At 42.8% G+C, this 18657-nt stretch overlaps 1 protein-coding gene and 1 non-coding gene across 4 annotated transcripts; one reads left to right on the forward strand and one right to left on the reverse strand.

Annotated features, from left to right (window-relative positions):
• Window positions 1-109: 109 nt before the first annotated feature.
• Window positions 110-7489, reverse strand: COPS7A (COP9 signalosome subunit 7A). 3 transcript variants are annotated; one of them, XM_054719337.1, is made up of 8 exons: window positions 7391-7489; window positions 6695-6899; window positions 3793-3868; window positions 3477-3565; window positions 2319-2521; window positions 1604-1709; window positions 1290-1441; window positions 110-1123 (listed from the first exon to the last, which is right to left on the reverse strand). In XM_054719337.1, exons 2-8 carry the CDS (start codon window positions 6854-6856, stop codon window positions 1084-1086), a joined length of 828 nt encoding a protein of 275 aa, XP_054575312.1. In that variant the 5' UTR covers window positions 6857-6899; window positions 7391-7489; the 3' UTR covers window positions 110-1083. The 3 variants fall into 3 exon arrangements, with proteins under 3 accessions (XP_054575312.1, XP_054575311.1, XP_008143075.1); XM_054719336.1 differs by having other exon boundaries at window positions 7278-7489; XM_008144853.3 differs by having other exon boundaries at window positions 111-1123; window positions 7364-7489.
• Window positions 7490-13763: 6274 nt separating this feature from the next.
• On the forward strand, window positions 13764-13892 carry LOC114232716 (small nucleolar RNA SNORA3/SNORA45 family). The gene has a single exon (XR_003618806.2). It is a non-coding gene; the product is annotated as a small nucleolar RNA SNORA3/SNORA45 family (small nucleolar RNA).
• Window positions 13893-18657: the final 4765 nt, after the last annotated feature.

Consider the following 18657-nt stretch of genomic DNA (forward strand, 5'->3'; position numbering starts at 1 on the left):
CAGCTCCTTGAGGACTGGACAGTGATCATCACTTTGCATCTCCAGTGCCTGTGACATGTTGGTGCTCACGAAGTATCCACTGCTTCGGAACGAATGCTGAGATACTGAGCAATCTGTCCAAAGTCACGTAGGCCAAGACTCGGCACAAAGTATCTGGTTCTCTTCATTTTCCAGCACCATGGTGTAGAGGGGACTGGGAACGAACATTCTTCCCATCCACAAATAACAAAGACAGAAGATACCCAGTTCAGGGCATGCTTACAGATAGACTTCTCATAGATTTATTTCTGTGTTTTGTTATATATAGATATAGATATATATACTTTTCTTTTTTAATACAATCTATATCCCCTTTCCTTCTCCATAGAACTCGCAAAAAGGAAGTATAAATCCTTCCAGGTTTGCCATCAGGCTTTCTAAGATAGCCAGGGCCAGGAAAGAACTCTCTCTCAACATCTTGAGAAACAGCTGCCCTTCTTAGGCTCTGGGGTCATTGAAGCAGCAGCATTCCCAGGACCCAAGGGGAGGTGAAAAGAAACGACAAAATTCTAGGATGGAAGTGTCCAGTGACTCCTAGAATGGCAGACTGGCTCCCAGAACTTTCAGGGTGGGAACAGAGATGGGAGTCCTATGGCTCTGCAGATGCTGCCCAAATAGGCTGGGGGTAGGGAGTAGGAATCGGGGATTAGTCATGCAGGGGTGGGGTGGTAGGGCAAGGATCACATGTGGGTTTATTGGAGACCAGCAGCCCCACCTTCTCAATGACAAATAATAAACAAGGGCAGTGCTGTCTCTTAAAAATATAGGAGAGAGAGCATGGTAGGGAAGGGGAGGGGGACAATGGGACACATAAGAAAGGCACATAAAACAAAAAGTACTAACAAAACATGACTTGTACTTGCCTCCTCCCTAGAGAAGGTGTGATCTATGCTTGGGGGTAGGGGAAAGAAGAAGAGAGATGAAAGGTCATGAACCTAGAATTATCAGCTGGCCAGGGGCACAGGAAGGCTCTCTGAGGACTCCTAAGGGGCAGGCAGGCAGCTGGGACCCTGTATCCCCAGGGGGAAAAAAGCGACAGTCCCTTCAGTTCGACTTGGACCAAATCTTGGCGCTCCCTCGGAGCCTGGCAAGGAGAAGAAAGAGAGAGAAGCTGCAAGGAATCCCCTAATCCCTGAAGGTTCCCCCCATTCCCTACCCCCTGCAAATGACTAAAGGGAGTGAAGGAGCCAGGTCTCTGAAGAAAAAGCAAGGCACCCCGGAAGCGAGCAATTCCTGCCACACTGGCTCACCCCTTGCCCTTTGAGGCTTTCTTGCTGGGCTGGCGCTGGTTGGTGCCAGCAGCTGGTTCTCTCAGTTCAGTCAGGTGTTGCTCAGGGTCCTGAGATGTGGCTGCGGCTGCTGCTGCTGTTGTAACTTTAATGGTTTTTTTAAGGTTGGCGACCTACCAGGATGAAAGGAGTGGGGGATAACAAGGAAGGTTCCAGAACCTGACAGTCCTGCCCACCTTGTTTGTCTGCTACAACCACTGTCCAAACCCCTCTGCATTTGACAGCTGACCCCGGCTGAAGGAGCTTGGGTCTGTCTTACTCCCCTGCCAGCTCACCTCACTCTCAATCTGCTGCTTCAGGCCCAGCTGCTGCTCCTTGTGCTGGTTGGCACGGCTCACCTGCTCCTCAATGCCTGACAGCACTACCTCGCAGCCCACACACCTGCGGGAATCGGGAGAGAAGTGTCAGCAGAAGAGAGCTGTGATCACAGACTCACTAAAAATAGAGGCAGAAAGAACCCTAGATCCTGATATGCAAACCCTTGCCTGAGTTAGGAACTCTCACCAGGGCATCTGGAAACGACCTGCAACAATATTCCCAGGAGCCAGAAGGACACTCAGGTAGGATAAGAGGTATAGGGAAGTGAACGGAGTGATGTGCAAGATGGGAGTAGGAACTCAAACCAAAATGGGACAGGGGCTGCTAGAGAGGAAAAGGTGTACTAATTCACTAAAGTCAGACAAGGACACAAAGAGAAAGCAGAAGTGGAAGAGGCCCAGGGCCTGTGGGCAGTGCTGGTTACAGACTAATGGGTTGAATCCAGCCTAAGGTAACCAGCCTCCCAGTGAGGATCCTCTCGAGTACAACTGCCCTTTCCCTCCCCCAATTATGATACTAAGGACACCATCTCCTGTCTTGCCTCAGAAGGAACGAGCTCATTTCCCTTCATCCTCTTGAATTCCACCTCTGCAGCCCAGCCCTCACCCTCCAAAGCACCTCTCCCTTGCGTGGGGTGAAAGAGAAGGGACAGTGCCAGGACACAGGTCTCACCACTCCTGTAGGGTTCGGGCAATGGCACTGAGGTCCTGGCGCTGGATGTCCCGTCCAATGCTGTAGTCAACCTCCAACCGCTGATTGCGCTGGTCCAGGGAGCCACGAAGCACGTCGGCATACACAGCCTCTATGACAAGGTCTTCCAGCTGCCGCACATTACGCAGGGCAAGGGCCTCCAGCAACACTGCATATGGGATACACTGGAGCCGGGGAGGTCGGGCTGGGATTTGTGAGGTTCTGCATAGAGAAGGACTTCCAAGATTCTTCACTCCTTTCCCTGCCTAGGCTCACCTGCCTACCCTCCACTCCTATTCCCAAATCACTTCTTCTAAAAGGTTGGGTCTAACACAAAATAAATAAAAGTATTACTGCCTGAAAAATAACAGCATGAGAAGGGCTATTTTAAATATAGGACTTGTGCTCTCCTACCACCCTTACCTCTCACACCAGAGGAAGAAAGTGATTATCTGCCTAGGTGTTAATCCTCTGGCCAAGCTCAGCTTGAAGCTTGACATAATGGAAGCATGTGGTGTGGGAGAGGTCTAGAGTTACTGTTACCATTTATACTCAGCATACTTCCAAACAGGCTTCTCACAAAAAGACAGCCTGATTTAAGTAAAATCATTAGAATGATGGGAGAGTCTAGTAATGATTGGGAGAATGCAAATGGACAGGAGGAGGATATTTAACAAAAAAACAAACCTAACATGAAATACAGAAACACTTCTGGTTATATATTTCTTATTCTAGCAATAGAAATCTAGCACTTCACCAAAAGAGAGAGCCTTGTTCCCAGCTCTGAGCGTGGAGGCTGTCTGCATGGGCCGTTCTATAGTGGGAAGGAGGGTGATCCTTGTAAAATAGTGAGTGGCATCCCAATTGCTATTTTGACCCCACACACAAAAGATGTTTTACTTAGAACTTAAGTTGATTGAAAAATAAAAACAAAACAGACAACTAAGAGAAAAATACTCAGCCTAAAAAGGCTGCAGATGATGGAGTTTAGATACAGATCTGGGGAGAATGTGGAGGGGAAGGCAGGAAGAAGCAACAGTGTACCACAGGCTGTCCCAGTGCAAATTCCCTTCAGATGGCCCTTGTGAAGGGACATACAAAAGGATGCTCTGAGGCTCAGGACTGGGGACTGCCACTCACCTTGACTTTGGCAGCTAGGGTGACGACGGATAGGTGTCGAAGCTTATTCTTCTGAGCCTCTGTGAGTGGGGGAAGATTCCGGGCTTCAGCTGGGAAAAAAGGATAAAGTAGGAAATCCTGATTTCCTTTTTGTGGGAAGGCCTAGCCTCTGTCCCTTGCATTTTTTTTCAAGTTTTCCATGCCGATTCAGGTCTTGACCTTGACCCTGTGTACCTAAGGGATCTAAATAGGATATCTCGGGAATTTCTCTTAAGTCCCTCCAGAAATTGCCTTTCTCCCACCCCCTCTACTCCCGAGCTCCAGCCCCTCTGGTTACCTAAGTAGTCAGCATATGTCCCGTAAGCAAACACCGTGAGCAGGCGGAATGTGGAAGCGAAGTCACTCTCAGCCAGCTGTAAGAATATGAGGGAAGAGATGACAGGAAGGGCCTCTATTCACCCTTCTCCCAGCCCTACCCTGCTTTGAATCCCACTTTCTGGCCCCACATTCCCTTCCATTAGCTCTCACGGCTCACTGAAAGGAACTCCGCCTCTCAGATCACTCTCCCCATAGAAAGGCGTCATTTCCATCTGCAGGCCTTTGTTTATACTACTCCCCCCACCCCCATCACAATGCCCTCTGCCTCCATAGCCTCCAATTCCTACCCTAAATTCAGAGTCCAGAGTGCTAACCATTACACAATGGGGCCCACGTCCTACCCTAAATTCAGAGTTGAGAACATTCAGTGTTCAATATTTCACACACACACACCAAACATTGCAAATTTTTTTTATTTGTAAATTTAGTATGGATATTTGTAAATCTGATTCTCTTTAGGCAGTCTGCTATACTCTCCAATTCACCAGACTCCTGCCTCAGCCTCACTCATCTCTGACAGCTGCAAGGCCGAGGCAGCCATTGGAATTTGTGGTCTCTGCTTCACCAGGCTTTCATCACCCAGGCCAGCCCACCCAGACCTCCTCTTCCTATCACCGGTCACTCATTCTGACACTCAATCAAAACCTGCCTAAGTTGTTACCTAAGACTACCTTTCTCTTCAACAAGATGACAGGCCCAGTCTTTGGTGTCCCTCTTAGGTCAAGCAGAGTTAGCATCAGTAGTTGTCTCTCTCAATAAATAACTTGCTAAATAAATGATTTGTATATGTATATCCATTCATCTGATCTCTAACTGAAATGTAAGCTTCAGAAGTACTGTTGTCTTCGGTTTGGCTCAGTGGTTAGAGCGTCGGGCCTGTGGACTGAAAGGTCCCAGGTTCGATTCGGGTCAAGGGCATGTATCTTGGTTGCGGGCACATCCCAGTAGGAGGTGTGCAAGAGGCAGCTGATCGATGTTGCTCTCTCATTGATGTTTCTAACTCTCTATTCCTCTCCCTTCCTCTCTGTAAAAAATCAATAAAAAATATGCCGAAACCGGTTTGGCTCAGTGGATAGAGCGTCGGCCTGCGGACTGAAGGGTCCCAGGTTCGATTCCGGTCAAGGGCATGTACCTTGGTTGCGGGCACATCCCCGGTGGGGGGTGTGCAGGAGGCAGCTGGTCGATGTTTCTCTCTCATCAATGTTTCTGGCTCTCTATCCCTCTCCCTTCCTCTCTATAAGAAATCAATAAAATATATTTTTTTTAAAAAGTAAAAAAAAAAAATCAATAAAAAAAAATATATATATATATATAAAAGAAGAAGTACTGTTGTCTTTTACTTTCCTGGCATTCCCAGACAACCAGCAGAGTGCTAAACAGGCATCCAGTAAATACTTTTCTTCACCTTGATTGACTCTGCTTAGTTCCATTGCAGAGGAAAGCAGGGAAAGAAGGCAGGCAGTTTTCTCTATACCACAGAGTAATCCCAAAAGGCTAAATCCACTGACTCAATCACCGGCCACTGATAACTTAATTCACAGTTTGCCCACATACCACTGTCATAGCAGCTCAGGACTTGGGCTGGTTTCATACATCTTGGCAATCTACCCACTATGGATTGCAAACTCTTAACTCTACCACTTCTGTGTGAACAGTTCTCTCTACTGTGTTTCTAGTACCTTGCCACATGTCTTTGGGGAAAAGATGCTTTCTATATGATCTAACTTAAGTGAATTTGCATATGGTGCAAAGTGAGGGAGAACAGGGTATGCCAATTTCACATTCATTCCTTCCATTTGTACCAGACTTTATTTATTTTATTTATTTTTTTAATATATTTTATTGATTTTTTACAGAGAGGAAGAGAGAGGGATAGAGAGTCAGAAACATCGATGAGAGAGAAACATCCATCAGCTGCCTCCTGCACACCCCCTCCTGGGAATGTGCCCGCAACCAAGGTACATGCCCTTGACCGGAATCGAACCTGGGACCCTTGAGTCCGAAGGCCGACGCTCTATCCATTGAGCCAAACCGGTTTCGGCTGTACCAGACTTTACACTTTTCAATAATCTCACCTGATTTCTACAGCAATGGTGAAGAGCAGTACCAGCTCCATTTTTTATTTATTTCTTTTTTCTATTTGTTGTTCCATTTATTTATGCATTCATTGGTTGAGTCTTGTATTTGCCATGACCAGGGATCAAACCCACAACCATGGCATATTGAGACAAGCTCTAACCAACTAAGCTACCCGGCCAGGGCACAGCTCCATTTTTAAAAGCGAGCACGGAGACCCTAAAATAAAAGTGACCTCATCAAGGTGACATGATTATTAAGAGCGATTACATTGGTGGAGACAAGCTGGAATCTGGTCTCCTATTCTGAATCACATGCTCTTTTGCTTAAAAATAAAAAATATGCCCTAGCCAGTTTGGCTCAGTGGATAGAACATCGGTCTGTGGACTGAGGGGTTCCAGGTTCAATTCCAGTCAAGTGCACATGCCCAGGTTGCAGGCGGCATGCAGGAGGCAGCCCATCAATAAACCTCTCTCATCATTGATGTTTCTATCTCTCTCTCTAGCTTTATATATTTATATTTATATATAAATATAATATTTATATATTTATAAATCAATAAATATATATTTTTAAAAATAAAAAATACTGGGTTTCACAGATCATTCATCCTCAAAGGGAAACTAAGAGTTTACTTGTGCAGAACTCCTGCAAGATGCCGGTTAATCATCATCCTAATATTGTTCAATTGAATGGTTATGGGGTTGCAAAGTGAGCCCTGCCCACCCATCTAATTCAAACGTTAGCCCAAGCTTCCCTGTGGGCTATCCAGGCCAGGAACCCACCTCTCTAACATTGGGCATATCCAGCAGTTCCCCAAACACGTAGACACCAGGGGCCTCCAGCACCTGGTGGATGAGTGTGGCCAGCGCTGCCCCCTTGGCAGACTTGGCCAGGAGCAGAAATTGCTCCTGGTTCTGCCCTGTCACCTTCACCTCGGCACTCATGGCTGCACTGAGCTGGGAGGACGTGGGCTCAGGATGACTGGAGCTGCAAGGAAAGAGGATGTGAAGCTGGAGGTCCCTGGACATTGGGAGGATAAGAAGCACAAGGGCTAGGGCTGACTGCAGAGCCACAGAATCCCTTCTGCAATGAGGTATCAGAGATGGAGCCGTCTAAAACTTGGATCTAGGAATCATCAAATCCGACACACCTTGAAGGATGTCTGACGGAGACAGGGTTGCCACGCCCAGTCTGCCCGCCCCCCATCCCTGGGCCTAATCCCAAACCCTACCACGAACACCCCATTGAACCCCAAGGCACAGGATGCAGTGGGGGAAGGGGTGTCACATGGTGTCTACCCCAACGACAACGCTCCTTCTAATCTCCACTGGTGCCCCGCCAGTGCCCCCCACCACGTGACCTCACCCTCACGGTCCTTCCACGTGGCTCCGCCCCCTCCCTTAAAGAGGCCGCTCAGAGACTGTGGGCTCCCGCAGATTGCCGCGTCGTACCCTCGGTTAGGTTCTGCGGGCCGCTACCTGAAGCTTCGCCTTCCAGATCACCGGGCGGGGCCGCCGCTCCGTCACCTCCGGCAGCTGTCGCGAGTCTTTCCTGCCACCTCCCTTCAGGGTCGCTCTGGCGGCTAAACTCTATGGCTGACTTCCGGCCGTACTTCCGCTCTTACCAGGCGGGTTTGGGGCGGGACGTGTCCCTTTCCCGTCTTCCGACTGCTGAAGCGCCTGTGAGCGACATAAGCATTCTCCTCTCTGATTGGTTGGTGAGGAAAGACTGACGGGCACCTTTTTTTTCTGCTTTGTTTCCATAAAACTTTATTGTGGGACTTGGAGACGCTAAATGCAGAGGGAGCTTCTGGTCTCAGGCAGGTATCAAGTGATTGTGTTTCACAAGTCTTGATCAGCCCTGGCGCGGTGGCTCAGTGTCCTCCCATACACCAAAAGCTTTTGGGTTTGAGAACTGGTAGGGGCACCTACGGGAGGCAACCAATAAATGCATAAATAAGTGGAACACCCCTGGCCGGCGGTGCTCAATGGTTAGAAGTAGGCCTGCAACCCAAAAAGTCGCTGGTTTGATTCCCTGGTTCAAGGGCAAGCACCTGGGTTACAGGTTGGATCCCCTCCCGCTCCGTGCAGGAGGCAACCAATCCTTGTGTCTCTCTCACATCAGAGTTTGTTCCCGTCTCCCCCTCTCCCCCAACACACTCCCTCTCTCCCTTACACTCTGTTTAAAATCCAATGGAAATCCCCAGCTGGTTTGGCTCAGTGGATAGGGTGTCGGCTTGCGGACTGAGGGGTCCTGGGTTCGATTCCAGTCAGGGGCGCATGCCTGGGTTTCGGGCTCAGTCCCCGGTGTGTGTGTGTGTGTGTGTGTGTGTGTGTGTGTGTGTGTGTGTGTGTGTGTGTCTGTCGCGGGGGGGGGGGAGGGGCGTTCAGGAGGCAGCCAATCAATGATTCTCTCTCATCATTGATGTTTCTATCTCTCCCTCTTCCTTCCTCTCTGAAATCAATAAAAACATATATAAAACACACACACACACACAATAGAAAAAATATACCTCCGGTAAGGATTAAAAACAAACAAACAAAAAAGTGGAACAAATCGATGTGTGTCTCTCTCCCTCTCTCTTAAATCAATTTTTTAAAATGTTTAAATGTCATGATGGATGCATGAACAGAAGCAACAAGTTCAATTAAGAGGCTACTGCAGCCTGGCCAGCATGGCTCAGTGGTTGAGCTTTAACCTATGAACTAAGAGGTCATGGCTGGATTCCTGGTCAGGGCACATGGCCTGGTTGCAGGATTGATCCCCCAATGTAAGGCATGCAGAAGGCAGCCAATTGATGACTCTCTCTCATCATTGATGTTTCTATCTCTCTCTCCCTCTCCTTCTCTCTGAAATCAATTTTTAAACACACACACACACACACACTCACACGTGTGTGTGTGTGTGTGTGTGTGTGTGTGTGTGTGTATGGATAGAGAGAGAGAGAGAGAGAGAGAGAGAGAGAGAGAGAGAGAGAAAGAGAGAGAGAAAGAAAGAGAGAAAGAGAGAGAAAGGCAACCACAATTATCCAGGCGAAGATGGTGGTGGCTGGTGGCATAATGGCTGTGGAGGTGAGAAGTAGTTTTGGGTTCTGAATTTAATTTAAAGGTAGAGTGAACAAAATTTGCAAATGGTTTAAATATGAGGTGTGCGATGAAGAGAAAACATTAAGAATGACATCATACAGGCAAGTTGCACCAAATTTTCAAAGTGCACATTATTTTAATCCTGTATGAACTTTTTCAAAAAATAGGAAAAGAAAGGACACCCTCAACTATTCTATGGGGCCAGAATTACTTTGATAACCCAACAAGAAAAGGACAATACTAGATAGGAAAATTACTGGTCAATCTCACTTAACAAAGATACAAAAATCTTCAATAAAACACTAGCAAACTGAATCAATGTGCAAAAAAAGATTTAAAAAATCCAAGATTAACTTGAATTTATGTCAGGAATTTAAAGGGAGCTTGATATTAGAAAATATAGTACATTTACTTTATTAATCATATTAATAGATTAAAGAAATAAATCACATACTCATCTCAATAAATACAGGGAAAGCACATGATGAAATAAACATCCATTTGTGATTTAAAAAAAATCTTTTAGAACACTAGTTTAGGGAACTTGTTAATCTAATAATTGAATGCCTGTTATCACCAATTCTATTCAGTCTTGTAATGGGGGTTTTAGCTAGAGCAGTCAGTCAGACAGAGGGAAAAAGTTAAAGGATTACATAAAAAGATAAAGCTGTTACCATTTACAAAATATATGAAAATGTGATAGCAAATGTAAAAAATTCAAAAGAATCTACAAATAATTAGAGTAAGTTTAACAAGGCTACTTGATTTTATATATATATATATATATATATATATATATATATATATATGTAGCCTTGTTAAACTTACTCTAATTATTACAAAATTGCCCTGATCAGTGTGTTTCTCAGTGGTTAAATCATCCACCCTAGGATTGAAAGGTCACAGGTTCAATTCCCAGTCAAGGGCATGTACCTGGGTTACAGGTTTCTCTCACATCTACATTTCTCTCTCTCTCTCCCTCTCTCTCTGTCCCCATCTTCCTCTCTTTGGAAATCAATGGAAAAAATATCCCAAAATAATTTACATACCTATATATGAACAATAAACAATTAGATGATGAATAATTTTTAAAGTTACTACTTTCACTAATATGAAAAATACCAAATACAAAACTATAAATGTAACGAAATATGTGTAAGACCTGTATGCAGCAATTTATAATTTAGGATGAGACACTGCAGACCTAACATAAATGGAGAGATATTATCATGTTCATAGAGTAAAAGTCTCAATATCATGAGGAAGTCAATTCTCCCTAAAGTGATTATAGATTCAGTACAATCCTAATCAAAATACCAACAGGCTTTTTTGTGAATGTGTGGAACTGACAAACTGATTCTAAAATTTACATGGAAATATAAAACCAATAATAGCCTCTTGAAGATGAACAAGGTGAAAAGACTTGCTTTACCAGATACCAGGACATAATTGCAAAGCCTAATAATTAAGGTAGTATAGTATTGGCACAAGATAGATAGATAAATTGACCACTGGAACAAAATACATAGGCAGAAACAGATTCACAAATATATAGACAGTTGATTTATGAGAGTTTGCACTTTTGAGCAGGAGAGAAAGGAAGCAGATTTCAATGTGCTCTGACAATTATTTATATGAAAAAATAAAACAAACCCCTACCTTAAACCATATAAAAAAATCATCCCCCACTATATGATATATTAAATGTACAAGGCAGCCCAGCCAGCGTGGCTCAGTGGTTGAGGGTCGACCTAAGAACCAGGAGGTCATGGTTCAATTCCCAGTCAGGGCATATGCCTGGGTTTCGGGCTCCATCCCCAGGGGTTGGGGGGCATTCAGGAGGGCAACCAGTCAATAATTCTCTCTTATCATTGATGTTTCTCTCTCTCTCTCTCCCTTCTTCTCTGAAATAAAAACAAAACAAATAAACAAATAAATGTAAAAGGCATATTAAAAGCCTTTTAGAAGATAATATAGAAAAATATATACATGAATTCAGGATAAGGAAATATTTCATAAGAAATATTCAAGTACACTAACCATAAAGGAAAAGATTGATACATTTGACTACATTAAAATCAAGAACATCTGTTCATCAAAAGACAAGCCACAGAATAGAAGGAAGCACTTATAACATATATAACTGACAAAGGATGTGTTCAGGATATATAAAGGACTTTTTCAAATGAATAGGGAAAAAATATCCTAACAATAAAAATTATAAACCTGAACTAAAGATCTGAAATAGCACTTCACAAGAGGAAATCCACAAGGTCAACAAAATATGAAAAGGTGCTCAGCTTCATTAGTGATCAAAGAATTGCAAATTAAATCCATAATAAAATACCACTGGATGTCCCAGAATAGTTTAACGTCTGAAAATATTAAGTGTTGATGAGAATATGGAACAAGAGAAACCCTGATATACAATTAATGGGAGTATAAGTGGTTAAATCACTTTGGAAAAGAGTTTAGCATTATCTAATTAAAAAGGAATACACTCTATAATACAGTAATTCCACTCCTATGTATATAACAAATATATACACAGTAGTTTTATTACATATACATACATACATATATATCTTCAAAAGCAGACAAAAGAAACTATATTGTTAAATAATGTACACAAATATGGGCAAACTGTTAAGAAAAGCAAGGAAGTGATTTCTATGAAAGCCAGAATACTGCTTATCTCTGTGAGGAGGACATGGTGTATGACAGAGAAGAAACATACAAATCCTTTGTGAATACTGGCCAGGTTCTTTTAGTTAGCCTGGATGGTGGTTACACAAGTATTCCCTCTATAAGTATTCTATATTTTATATTTATGTCTTTCTGCATTTATCTTTATGTGTTATACTTCACAATAAAAGTGGGCTTTACAAGGCATTTAGTTTAACACGCAGACATGACAAAACTCTTAACAGATTAGGAATAAAAGGGGACTTCCTTAACTTGGTAAAAGTTATTTTATTATTATTTTAAAATTTTTTAAATTGATTTCAGAGAGGCAGGGAAAGGGAGAGAGAGAAATATCAACGATGAGAGAGAATCGTTGATCAGCTGCCTCTTGCACACCCCCTACTGGGATTGAGCCCACAACCTGGGCATGTGCTCTGACCAGGAATCAAACTGTGACCTTCTGGTTCATAGTTCAACACTCAACCACTGAGCAACACCATCCAGGCTAAAAGTTATTTTTTTAAAATATATTTTTATTGATTTCAGAGAGGAAGGGAGAGGGAGAGAGAGAAACATCAATGATGAAAGAGAATCATTGATTGGCTGCCTCCTGCACGCCCCACACTGGGGATCAAGCCCTGCAACCTGGGCATATGCCCTGACTGGGAATCGAGCCAGTGACCTCTTGGTTCCTGGGTCGAAGCTCAACCGCTGAGCCATACCCGGCTGGGCTAAAAGTTGTTGTTTTTTTTTAACTACAGCAAACACATTCTTACTGGGAAAACACTGGCAGTGTTTCCTTTAAAGCCAGGAACAAAAGAAAGATGCCAGCTATCACTACTTGTATTCACATTGTATTAAAGGCGATAGCCAGCACAAGAAAAGGAAATTAAAGCCATGATATTGGAAAGGAAAAAGCAAACTGCTATATTTGCAGATGATATGATTGTAGAAAATTCAAAAAGTTTATAGAAAAATTATTATACAGAAGAGAGAGCTTATCAAGGTAGTTGGCTCTAAAATCATTATTGCAAATCAACTGCATTTCTATATACCAGCAAAAACAATTCAAAATGTAATCTTAAAAAATATCATTTACCATAACAGAAAAGCAATAAAGTATATACTTTAGGAAGAAATAAAAGAGGAGATGTACATTATCTGTATGCAGAAAATTATACAACTTCATTGAAAGACATTAAAGACCTAAATAAATGGATATCCCAAATCCATGATAAGAAGTTTCAATGTAAAAAAGATGTCAATTTGTCTTGAATTGGACTTTGGATTCAATGCTGCTCCAACCAAAATCCTATTGAACTTGACAAATTGATTCTCAAATAGAGCAATGACCAAGAAGTGGCAAAATACTCCTGAAGAAGACTATATTGGCAAGGTGGTGTTTGCTCCAAGAGATAACTAGATTTACTTTAAATTCGTAGGATTTAAGAAAGTGTGTTATTGGTGCAGGTTTTTAAAAGTTGACATAAACAGATCCATGTATATATGGAACTTTGATATATAACAGAATTAGCAAAGCAGATCAGGCAGAAAGGAGGGAATGTTTAATAAATGAGATTAGGAAAACCAATTTTCCATATTAAAAATAGATCCTAGCCCTGGCCAGGTATCTCAGTTGGTTAGAGCGTTGTCTGGATATGCCAAGGTTGCAAGTGTGATCTCTGGTCAGGGCACATACAAGAAGCAACCAATGAATGCATAAATAAGTGGAACAACAAATTGATGTTTCTCTTTCTCTCTCTTCACAAGGGTAAACAACCAATACTTTACAGTGTACTGTGTTGCCCATGTTTTTGGATATTGTGTTTTGTGTTCTCACATCACATCATGTGTACAAAACTCTCATCTGTGTCTCCTGCTTCTGCTGAGAAGAGGAAGGCAATTACTCGAGATGAAACTCAAGGTATTTGTCCAACTGTAGGCTAATGTAAGTTCCGAGCACGTTTAAAGGTAGGCTAGGTTGTTATGTTCTGCTGGATAGGTGTAGTAAATGCCTTTTATTTAAATATATATATTGATTTCAGAAAAGAAGGGACCCGAGACTACAGTCACATCTTGACCCGAGACTAGAGTCACATCTTGACAGCTATTGTCCTGGTGTGCTAGAGTTCTCGGAGAGAATCTGCTGGTCTTGATTCACTGACGAGAGCAGCAAGTGCCCCCGGTAGTGCCCAGATCAGAAACATAGGCTTCCCAGCTCCTAGATGGAATGGGTTGTCTGTCACCTTTCCTCATACCCATTAGGGAGTTGGTACCTGCCACAGTGTGTTATAACCCTTTTCTCAAAAAAAAAAAAAAAAAAAGAAAGAAAAGAAAAGAAAAGAAGGGAGAGGGAGAGAGAGATAGAAACATCTATACTAATAAAAGGGTAATATGCAAATTGGTCAGGACGCCCTCACAGTAACAAACAAACAGCAGCCTGCATGGGGTGACAAGGCCAGCAGGGGGGGTTAGTGAGGGAAGACCAAATGACTAAACAGCAGGCTGAGTGGAGCGACCAGGCCAGCAGGGGGGTTAGTGAGGGGCAACCAGGCCAGCAGGGGGGGCATTTGAGGATGACCAGGGAGGCAAAGGGGGGCAGTTAGGGGCAACCAGGCTGGCAGGGGGGGCAGTTGGGGGCAATCAGGCCTGTGGGGAAGGACAGTTGGGGGCGACCAGGCTGGCGGGGGGGGGGGCAATTGGGGGCAACCAGTCCGACACGGGGGGCAGTAGGGGGTGACCAGGCCAGCGGTGGGGACAGTTGGGGGCGACCTGGCTGGCAGGGGGCGGGCAGTTAGGGGTGATCAGACAAGCAGGCAGGTGAGCAGTTAGGAGCCACTGGTCCGGGATTGGAGAGGGTGCAGGCTGGGCTGAGGGGACCCCCTCCCCCATGCACGAATTTCGTGCACTGGGCCTCTAGTCAATGATAAAAGAGAATCATTGATCAGCTGCCTCCTGCATGCCCCATACTGGGGATCATGGAGCCTGCAACCTAGGCATGTGCCCCAACTGGGAATTGAACCGTGACCTCCTGGTTCATAGGTCAATGCTCAACCACTGAGCCACTACGGCTGAGCATGCATTTTCGACTTGCAGATATTGAGAGGGTTAACTTGAAATGCAGGCAGATGGGGCAGGGGTCCAGTGGAAAACAAAGGCAGGTGAAACAGGCAGGAAGCAACCAAGCAGAAATAATAAAATGTTTCTGGACTCAAAGCGGGAGGCAGGGGAAAACAAGAGAGGGCCTGCAATAAACAAGATAGACGAACACAAAGAAAGTTCAGCATAGGAACAGAAAAGCAACACATAGAAACAGGGAAAGTTCAGGTCCGTTGCTGGGCAAAAACAATTGAGGGGATCAATCAGGTAGCAACACAGGTAGACATAGAGCAGGCTTGTAGCAAATATATACCCTGGACTACAAGGCCTTAACGGGCATCCCACTATTGGGTCCCACTCCCCTTGTGGGGAGTCTGAATCTGCTTGTAATAAATTTTCCACACTTTTGCTTAAATCTTCTGGTCCGCGTAGCTCATTCTTCAGCATTGCGAAACACGACCCCAGAAAAACACCTCAGCTCACCGTTTCGGTTATCAATATTTTTTACTTACAATGTGTTTATGGGAGATATAATTCCATTGTAAGCCAAGAAGCATCTGTACATAATGAAAAAAGTCAAAGAACAGGTCACTAATATCTTCACAAAGAAGAAAATATTTGCAACATATAGAACTGACAAAAGATTCATATCCAGAATATATAAAGAACGCCTACAAATCAATTAAAAAAATACAAACAACCCAAATGATCAGGCATTTCCCAGAAGAGAAAACTCAAAAGGCTAATAAGCATATGAAAAGATGTTCAACTGCATTAATAATTAGATATGTGCCAAATAAAACAAAATGAGATACTTGTGGGTTGGCAAAAATTAAGTAGTCTAAAAATACAAGTGCTGGAGAGAATTTAGATAACTCAAGTATTGCTGGTAGGAGTGTACATTGAAAAAATAACAACTTGGCATTCTTTCTCAAAGATGATTATTCTTTGTTTTTCCATTCAATATTATTTTGTATTAGTTTCAGGTGTACAGCATAGTGGTTAGATAATCATGTACATTACAAAAAGATGATTATTCTTATATCTCACAGCCTAGCAGTCTCACTGATAGATATATACTCAAGAAGAACTCACACATATACAGGAGACAAATGAAATAATGTTCATAGCAACAATATTTATAATAGCAAAAAATCATAAATCCATCAACAGAATAGATAAATTATGATATATTTGGTATACTCACACAGTGGCACATTATATTCCTGTGAAAGTGTATGAATTCCAGTTACCTGCAACAATATGGTTAAATCTCGGCAATGTCCTATTAAGTGAAAAAACAAACAGCCCTGGCCTATGTACTGTGTGCTTGATCCCCAGTAGAGGGCGTGTAGGAGGCAGCTGATTGATGTTTCTCATCCATGTTTCTCTCTCCCTCTCCCTCTCTTTCTAAAATCAGTAAAATCATTTTTTTTTAAAGAAAAAAACAAACATATACCAGAGGGTTACATGTAATATAATATAATACAAATACTACATTATAACATACAATTTTATTATATTGAAAGTAAGCAAGACTAAACAACATATTTATTGTTGAAGCTTATATCCATTTGTGAGAAAACTGTATTTTTTAAAAATTGAATACTTTTTTAAATTGGGGAGGTAGTGATTATAGGAAGAGGAGGCAGGGGGATGGGAGGATGGGGGAACCACATAGATGCAAGTTATTGGTAACCTTCTAGTCCTTGGGTTGAGTGGTAGATTCACAGACATTCATTTAAATTTTCTACTTTATAAGTAACATATATAATAGTAACTTGTGCATCTTATTTTACATATATAAAATTATATTTTTATATAAAATAAATAAATGTATATTTAAAGATAACAAAGTTAAATTTAAGAAAATACTAGCCGGTTGTAGACATTAAAAATAAAAAGATGACTTGAGGGTCCACGCAGGAGGCAGCCAATCAGTGATTCTCATCATTGATGTTTCTCTCTCTCTCTCTCTCTCTTCTCTCTTTTTCCCTCTCTGAAATAAATAAAAATATCTATTTTTAAAAAGGTGACTTAAGGGTTTTTGTTCTGATCAACTAGAAGAATGGAGATGCCATTTATTGAGAGGAAGCACTCAGGAAGGGGCAGGTTTGCAACTCTGGGTTAAGGGAAGGGGCTAGGCTAGAGATAAAAATTTAGGAATAATCAGTAAAAATGATATTTAAAACCTAGAGACTGCATGAGATTCCCTGGGGTGTGACCACAGATAGAGAAGAGAGCCAAGATGTGCTGTCAGGGAGATGAAGAGGAACTAGTGAAAGAGAAGGAGGATCCAGTGTGGGAGGACAAAATTCAGGACAGTGTAGCAACAAGAAAGTCAGGTAAGAAAGTGTTTCTAGAAGGGGATGTGATCACCGAATCAAAGGCTGCTGATCACCAAGTAAAATGACGCTGACAACCGACCTTTGGATTTGGAAACATGGAGGTCATAGGTAGCCTTGACAAGAAGAATTTCAGCAGGGCAGTTTGGGCAGAAGCCTGACAGGGTGGGTTAAGAAAGACTGGGAGTATATCCATATGCTAGAATACTATGACGCTGTGTGAAAAAAATGACAAAGCTTCCTCTTCATTGATATGGGAAGATAGCAAAGATACGTTGTTAAGTCAAAAAAGAAAGATGTATGCCCTAACTGGTTTGGCTCAGCGGATAGAGCATCACCTGTGGACTGAAGGGTCCCAGGTTCGAGTCTGGTCAAGAGCATGTACCTTGGTTGTGGACACATCCCCAGTAGGGGGCATGCAAGAGGAAGCTGATGGATGTTTTTCTCTCATCGATGTTTCTAACTCTCTATCCCTCTCCCTTCCTCTCTGTAAAAAATCAATAAAATGTATATTTAAAAAAAGACTTGCTGTTATTAAAAAAAAAAGAAAGAAAGAGGTAGAACAGTATACATAGTATATCAGCTTTTATGTGAAATACATGGGGAAATAAGCATGTATATTACTACAGTATTTGCTTGTGTATGCATAAAGAAACTCTGGAAGAATACACAGAAATTAGTCACATTGAGGGCAGGGATGGGAACTGGAAAGATAGATGGGGGTGAGAATGAGAACTTTCATTATATACATTTTAATATATTGAAAACCTTTTTGCACATGTGAATGTATTACACATTCAAAATAGTGAATTACAAAATTTTAATAGCTTAAGTTAAGCCCTGGCTGGTGTCGCTCAGTTGGTTGGAGCATCATCCCATACACCAAAAAGTGGTAGGTTCACCCTAGCTGGTTTGGCTCACTGTCGGCCTGGAGGCTGAAGGGTCCCAGGTTCGATTCCAGGTCAGGGCACATGCCTGGGTTGCAGGCTTGATCCCCAGCAGGGGGCATGCAGGAGGCAGCCAATCAATGATTCTCTTTCATCATTGATGTTTCTATCTCTCTCTCCCTCTTCCTTCCTCTTTGAAATCAATAAAAGATATTTTTTAAAAAGTGGTAGGTTTGATTCCTGGTCAGGGTGCATACTGGAGGCAACTGATCATTGTTTTTATCTCATGTTGATGTTTTTCTCTCCCCACCCCTCTCCTTTCCTCCTACTTTCTCCCTCCTTCCCTCCATTCTTTATAAGATCAATATTTTTCAAATATATTTTTATTGATTTTTTACAGAAAGGAAGGGAGAGGGATAGAGTGTTAGAAACATCGATGAGAGAGACACATTGATCAGCTGCCTCCTGCACACCCCCCACTGGGGATGTGCCCACAACTAAGGTACATGCCCTTGACCAGAATCAAACCTGGGACCCTTCAGTCTGCAGGCCGACGCGCTATCCACTGAGCCAAACCGGTTAGGGCTATTTTTTTTTAAATTTAATAAATCTTTATTGTTCAGATTATTACAGTTGTTTCTCC

This window comes from Eptesicus fuscus, chromosome 7, assembly GCF_027574615.1.
Source record: "Eptesicus fuscus isolate TK198812 chromosome 7, DD_ASM_mEF_20220401, whole genome shotgun sequence".
Taxonomy (NCBI): Eukaryota; Metazoa; Chordata; class Mammalia; order Chiroptera; family Vespertilionidae; genus Eptesicus; species Eptesicus fuscus.